A 7,506-nucleotide genomic window follows, 5' to 3' on the forward strand; every position below is an offset into this window, starting at 1 on the left:
GAGGGGCTGTCTGGTCTGTGAGGGGCTGTCTGGTCTGTGAGGGGCTGTCTGGTCTGTGAGGGGCTGTCTGGTCTGTGAGGGGCTGTCTGGTCTGTGAGGGGCTGTCTGGTCTGTGAGGGGCTGTCTGGTCTGTGAGGGGCTGTCTGGTCTGTGAGGGGCTGTCTGGTCTGTGAGGGGCTGTCTGGTCTGTGAGGGGCTGTCTGGTCTGTGAGGGGCTGTCTGGTCTGTGAGGGGCTGTCTGGTCTGTGAGGGGCTGTCTGGTCTGTGAGGGGCTGTCTGGTCTGTGAGGGGCTGTCTGGTCTGTGAGGGGCTGTCTGGTCTGTGAGGGGCTGTCTGGTCTGTGAGGGTTCAGGACCCGGAGGCTCCGCCGACCCCCAGACCCGTAATTGCCGCCGTGTCCAATGCTGCCGCTGCTAAAAGTAGGCAAGATACAAGCCCAGGAGAATTAAGAGGCCACGAGATCCAGAAGAGCTAAAATGGAGGCCAGAAGAGACCACAACTTACCAGCAAGAGTTACAGGCGAGCATTAACAAGATGCAGAACCGACCACGAACAAAGAGGAAACCGGTACTATTGAGGAATCTGAAAAGCGCCAACATCGAGTCAAGAGACCCATGGCGGTGACCAGCAGGTTATCAAAATGCAGGTGCTGTGACGAGCCACCTGTACGCGAGGTCTGGAGGGTGAGTTTACGTACCAATGTGTGTGTGTGTGTGTGTGTGTGTGTGTGTGTGTGTGCAGGGGGTTGGGGGCAGAGAAAACAAAAAGGAGCTAGAGACGAGGGGTCAGCTGACCTATGAGACTGCTGGGGGTCAACAGGCGGACTGAGGGGTATGCCGGCTTTGAAGAACCTCCCCCATCAAACTATCAGAACAAGCAGACGGCACGGCCGACTGGGCAGGAACGACGCACGAGACAACAAGGTATACCGTGGGAGCCACTGAGACGAGGACGACGAAGAGCGGGGTCTGAGGCACACCTCCCCCCCTTCATAACAACGTTAAGTGTCGTGATGGCTTCTTGCAGCTGTCCGTCTGGGTGTTCACAGCAGCGATGTGACCCAAGTGGAAGCTGTATGATGAGTGACGGGGAAGAAGAAGAAGGAGGAGGAGGAGGAGGAGGAGGAGGAGGAGGCCAGAAACGCCATTAACAAAAGCACAACGCTATCAGTAACAACAACAACACTGTCAGTCAGTAGTAGTCATAACATTATGAGAGTAACATTATCAGCAGGAGCAACACTAACACCATGAGAGGAGAAAAGTATCTCCACCCCCGGGAGGGAGAGAAATGGGGTAGGGTAGGGAGGACATAATATGGCAATACTGTACTCACCTGGCACGGGGCCTGGGCCAGGATCGGCAGCGGCAGGCAGGGGCACCGCCCCCAGCAGCAACAGCAGCAGCAGCAGCGGCAAGGGCGACAGTAGATCCAACAGTTGCCGTTGCGTGGGGCAGGGGGCGCCAGGGAGGGGGCAGCGCTCCCCCCGGGCCCATCTCACCATCCTGCCCGCCTCCCCTCACATCTGTAACCAACAGAAAAAAACTATCATTAGATCTATGACAAAATTCCTATTAACTGATGCAATCACAGAGCTGGCTGTTAAAAAAATAATTGCTCCCTAATTTCACGCACCTATAGTCATCTGTCAAAAAAAAATTGAGGGAGATCATCAAATTACAACACACTGATTACTGTCAATTATGAAGGATCTGGTAATTAGTGACCCGGAGAACATAATACATGTCACAGTTAATCCCTTCCTTGGGCACGAACGGACGATCCTTATGCATGACAGCACGACCCTTGACCACGATGGATGTGATGGTGTTGACTTTCGTCGTGCCGACGACAGGTGAACGCTACACCCTTTATGAAAGTCCGTTTGGAAGCAAGGACGTCATACCCAATGGTCACTCCACCGTCGTATTCCAGGGTCGCACCGCCGCACTCATGGGCCGTAGCATCTTGCTCAAGGGTCGTTCTCTCGTATCCGAGGGTCGCACCGTCGTGCCCAAGGATCGTACCGCCGTGCTCAAGAGCAGTATTCTTTTACGTTCAACGGTCGTTCGTATCACCGTGTTCAAGAGGTTAATGGCAAAATCAATCAGGAGCCTTAGGGAAGAGAGCGGCCTCACCGACCCAGCTCTGCACAACCCATTTCCCTTCACTTCCAATTACCAATTTGTCAGAGATGATCACAAGGGAAACAAAAACATCGCATCCAGCATGGACAACACACAATCAAAAACTACCAGAACACGCATCGCTGCCGATCAGAACCACTCCAATGCCATGTATCGGAGCCAATCAGAGAGGGAGAAATATGTGGCAGGGTGACTCAGGGCCAGCAGCCATCACCATCCCTCAGCCCAGCTAGCTAGCATAGCAAGCCGGTCGGTCGGTCGACCGGTCGGGCGCTAGTTATCGGAGCCGATCATAAATGAATTAGCTTTCTCGAGTGCTCACTAGCCGTCTGCTCCAGCTACCCGGCCCGCAGTGAGGTGCACTACGGGTCGCCCTCACTCTCACACCACACCGCTCCTACAATCTTCCTCCTCCTCCTCCTCCTCCTGCTGATCTCCCATAACCCTCATTTCTAGTCTCTCATTCTTTCTGCAGTATTTCCCCTTCTCTTTTATTCCGATGCTTCTGCCGTCCGGTGTTCACCCTCTCCACTGTCAATGTAGTCTTTCTTTTCCTTCCTGTTTTTCTATCTCCCCCTTTCCCACAAACAACTTTCATCACCAGTTTCAACAGTGTTTTCGTCCCTCGCCATTCCCACCTCCCTCCACCGATAGCATGTCCTCTGGAGGCGGCCTCTCCTCGGGCTACAGTCCCTTCACTACATTCACCACCACTCTCTCCTCTAAACACACCCACCCTCACCACCACTGCTGCCAATAGTCACCTCACTCCCTCCCTCCATCTCCCTTCTCTTCCTCCTTCACCACCAACCACCCACATCCCCTCCACCACCACCATCACCACCAGTACAGTAATACCAGGGCAGGAGAAGCTTCAACTGCTCAACATGCAAGCTATGAATAAGGTTGCCTCACCCGGGCACCCTATGTGAGCGTGGGTTAGAGACACAGACACACACAGACAGACTGGCAGATTACCGCGGCCTACATACATATGTGCACCTAAGATGATGATACCATGCCATGAGGCAGGGGTACGGAGTAGCGCTCACTGTATGTATACATATAAATAATAATGATAAAGAGCGGGTTATTGTACTGAAGCAGCCACTCGCCTGTACATACACAGTTGAGATATTACAGAACAGGGGAGTCAAATTAGCAACAATCATAAAAGGTGTGTGTGTGTGTGTGTGTGTGTGTGTGTGTGTGTGTGTGTGTGTGTGTGCACGAGCATCGAGAGTCGTGTCAGGAGATGAGAGCATAACTATGAGACAACAATAGGGACAGAGAGACATTAAAATCACTTAAGGTCACCTCGGGGTCTAGGGGCGCCGCCACCTGGATCGTTACCATGGCTTCCTTTCCCACTTAACCCTCTTACGGTATTCACAAAGCCAGTGGCCGCACCGAGCTGGCTGGCTGGCTGGCTGGTTGGACCCCAGTACCTCCAAGCCACTACCAGTACTACACTACCCACTCGGCCTGCCTCTCCCCATATGTCACCGGTGATCGCCCCAAAATCGCCATTTTATCCCCTTTATCACTGTAATGCGCCTAATTATCATAATACGACATCTAATCATTACCATACGGCGCCTAATTACCACAGGCCGCCGATCATCATGCGAGAGGTACCTGGGTTCCCCCTCCTCCTCCTCCATCACCATCCCCCCTTGTTTGACTTATAATCATCATTACAGGCCGCTCAATATTTACCACAGTCCCTAATCGCAATGCCAATCAGACGTGACCAGCAGGTCCGTACGGAGGCTGCCACCACACCGCTGGTGCCGCTGACCTGCCCTTACCTCTTCATCCCCTACAGCACACAGCACTCCAACTGCCATTATTTATATATATATATATATATATATATATATATATATATATATATATATATATATATATATATATATATATATATATATATATATATACAGAGAGAGAGAGAGAGAGAGAGAGAGAGAGAGAGAGAGAGAGAGAGAGAGAGAGAGAGAGAGAGAGAGAGAGAGAGAGAGCGCTACAACTCGACAAGTAAGGTAGCGGCGAGTTTCTCTCCCCAGACCCCGACGACAATAATGATGGTCGTTTCAAGAGCTGGCTTGGCTGCATCACACCTGCAGACAATGATGTTCATGTTGCTGCTCCTGTTCCTTAACTTGCCGCTTTCGAAAGCTGGTCTGGCAGGGTGGAGGGACTGGGTACTACTATGTCTGCCTACTGCTAGAGGTGGAGGGTGAGGAGGGTGGAAGGGGGTGCGGAGGAGGAGGAGGAGGAGGGAGGCGGCGGCAGCGGTGGTTGCAATCTGTCCCAAAAATCTCACGTCACACACTCTTCCCACATATGAATGTCCGTTCGACTGTTAGTCACGGGTCGGCAGGCAGGGAAATGATCGCTTTTACGAGTCTCCGCTTTACGGCGCGTCCATCAAGACTGCCTAGCCCCCAGGAGGTTACCTAACCTCCCTCTCCTCGAGGAACGACCCGACGAACGCGTTATCATATCAACCTGAGACGCAATGATGGTCGGAAAACCTACAGAAGCCATCGTCTGGCTCCACAAAAACCCGCACCCCAATTTGCCTTCAGACTCACAGCGTTAAGGGCCTTCGGTTCATTAATATTCAGGAGGTCATCCTCCCTACACCCACACGGCAGCCCGCACACCCACCGCTGAGCTTACACCTCCACCTGGCCCGGTTATACTCTGAAACACATTTGCTTCCTTACACTTCCATCTGGGCTGAGGAGCAGACGACAATGAACGTATTTCCTACACCTTTTGACTGCCTTTTCCCCCATCCCTTAACAACTTCAGCATTATGATCACTCGCGTAAACTCCAAGCTTACTGTATGATAAACAGGCAGCCAGTCCTCCACTGCTCTACTCTCTTGCATGTAACTCAGGAATTTACAAACTCCTTATCTAATTACATCCGCGCCTTATGATCTTGAACTCTAAACAACGTTCTCGTGAACTTTATGTTTATTCAAGGTTTAAAGGTGCATAGACATACCCCACAGGCATATATATATATATATATATATATATATATATATATATATATATATATATATATATATATATATATATATATATATACATAACCTATTCAGGTGAAAGATGAAGTGGCGTAGGGTCAGGGTAAACAGGGCCACCGTCAGCAGGACCCAGAGCGGCGGCCAGCTTGTCATAACCTGCACAAGTCCTGGTGAAGGCAACGCACACGCTGGCCACCTGGTCATTTTCATAAGCATGCAAAGATGGCCGGCAGGTCATATCCTCTCGATCGCAGCGACACGATTCATGTGCATGACGGTACTACGGTACACGATGGCCCAGCCTTTGATCTGACTGTTAAGGTTCAGGTCAGAGGTCACACCATTATATTATCAAGGGTCGCATCCGCCGTGCTTAAGAATACCTCCATCGTTCTCAATGCGTTGAGCCCTGACGGTGAGGGTCTCCATGTATGAAACTGAATAGCAATCATATCCCAGCGGCCAGCTATTTCATTTCATATCACGAAATTTGTTCTATAGAACTTCCCAACTTGAAGATCACTACCACAACGACAGAAATAAAACCCGTGGTGCCATCCGGCAATAAACCTTACGACGTTAGTAAACAAAAGGATAGAAAACGAAGACATTGAACAGCTGTCCAGTCCATTCTTCTGCGAGGTTCAATGGCCGTCCATCTCCCGTCGCTGTTGTAGGAAGAAGACACGGAGGTAAGGTCTAAAGACACGGCACCGTGGCGGAATAATATTCTCTCCTGACCCTACTCTCACCGGGAGGAAAACACTGCTAGATGTAACGAGACCAGAAATACTCTCAAAAATAGTATTACGGTCTCCTTCCGGACCCCTCGACGTTGCTTCGCTGCTGCTCGTGACTGGAGGAGCACAGTCAAGGTATACACTCCCCTGCCAGATACCTTGGAGGGTGAAGAGGAAGAAAACAACTGCCGAACCACATCAAGTACAGCACTACCACCTCTACCTGCCAGCACCCCAGGTGGTCCCACTGTCGAACCAGCTGATGGGGCCGCGACCCCAGGGGGCCCCGTAATTAATCACCTGAGAAATCCTCAAGAAATCACAGGAAAGGCGGGGAGGATTAGCTAGAAAAATGGAGGCCTGAGGCTGCGGCTTGCATCATGGGTAATTTTTACAGTTTTATGGGAATCCAGCAAAATGGGTAGGAATTCATCCTGGATGATGGGAATTCACGGGGATTGAGGGGGAACGGGCCGGAATCTAAGTGAAATGGTAGGAATGCATGGTTAGTGATATAGAACTGTGGGGACAGATGGGAATTTACATGAAACGGCGAGTACCACTGGGAAAATATATTGGCCAGTGGGAATTGGGAGGAATTTGTGGACTAGTGGAAATGTATTGTAATTTATCTGCACGGGTGGAAACGGATCCATGCGGACCGACAGGAATTTCACCTTTAATCTTTAGGACATGACCTTAAAGCATCAACAAACAAATAAAGAGAGCAATGACAAGTGAAGAGATAGAATAGACAGAAATAAACACGTCGACATTGAGGCACGAAAAGGTGTGTGTGTGTGTGTGTGTGTGTGTGTGTGTGTACAAGCACACTTATACAGGAGTCTATAAACACACACAAGAGCCCAAGGCCAAGACACTCCACACAATCTAGCAAATGATGAGCTACGCTCCTCCGTCTGCTGTGGAGAACCCGTGAAGCTGGGGTACAACAAGGGGAGTGCCACCACAAGGAGGCAGCCTGGCGCCAACGATCTTTTTATTCCCCTTTACGCTGTTACCGCTGGAGGGACTCGTGCTTTGAGTGAAGCATGAAAAGGTTATTGGACAAGCAATCCTTTGCTACTGCAAAGCCTCTTCCTCAGCTGGAGGGCTGTGAAATATCGTATGGTCCTTGTAGAGGAGTCCAGCATGGCTCCCGAGGCAGAGGAGAGATAAGGTTACCGCAGACAATTGCATCCCCCTGCTTGTTGTCTATATCTCGAGCACTATTACCGCCGAGTATTCTAATTCGCGACGGCATATGACTCGGGTTATGTTACAACAAGGCATTTAACCTTTTTGAGAACGACGGTGCGGCCCTTGAACACCACGTCATGAGCCCCGGGCATGATGGCATGGAATGTGAACGGACCCTTAAGGGTTATCATCTCAAAGGGCCTGGATATCATACCCAAGGATCGCCGTATCGTGCTCCGGGATTGTCGTCCCATCGTGTTTATAATAAGGGTAGTACCGTCGTGCGCATGAGTCGTACCAGGGTGTTCAAGGGCTGCGTCGTCGTACTCACGATTGTTATCGTCAAAGGGTGAGTGGGGGGGTGTGGTGGTGTG

General features: G+C 50.7%; 1 protein-coding gene across 2 annotated transcripts in view; it reads right to left on the reverse strand.

Moving 5' to 3' along the window:
- The window catches only part of unc-5, a 568,549-nt gene that overhangs the window by 522,216 nt on the left and 38,827 nt on the right, over nt 1-7,506 (reverse strand). For both annotated transcript variants that reach the window (XM_071695362.1, XM_071695363.1), the window contains exon 2: nt 1,336-1,525. In XM_071695362.1, the coding sequence (XP_071551463.1) occupies nt 1,336-1,504 (169 nt within the window). In that variant the 5' untranslated portion in view covers nt 1,505-1,525. The remainder of the gene's footprint in view (nt 1-1,335; nt 1,526-7,506) is intronic.

Source organism: Panulirus ornatus, chromosome 58 (assembly GCF_036320965.1).
Source record: "Panulirus ornatus isolate Po-2019 chromosome 58, ASM3632096v1, whole genome shotgun sequence".
Classification (NCBI taxonomy): Eukaryota; Metazoa; Arthropoda; class Malacostraca; order Decapoda; family Palinuridae; genus Panulirus; species Panulirus ornatus.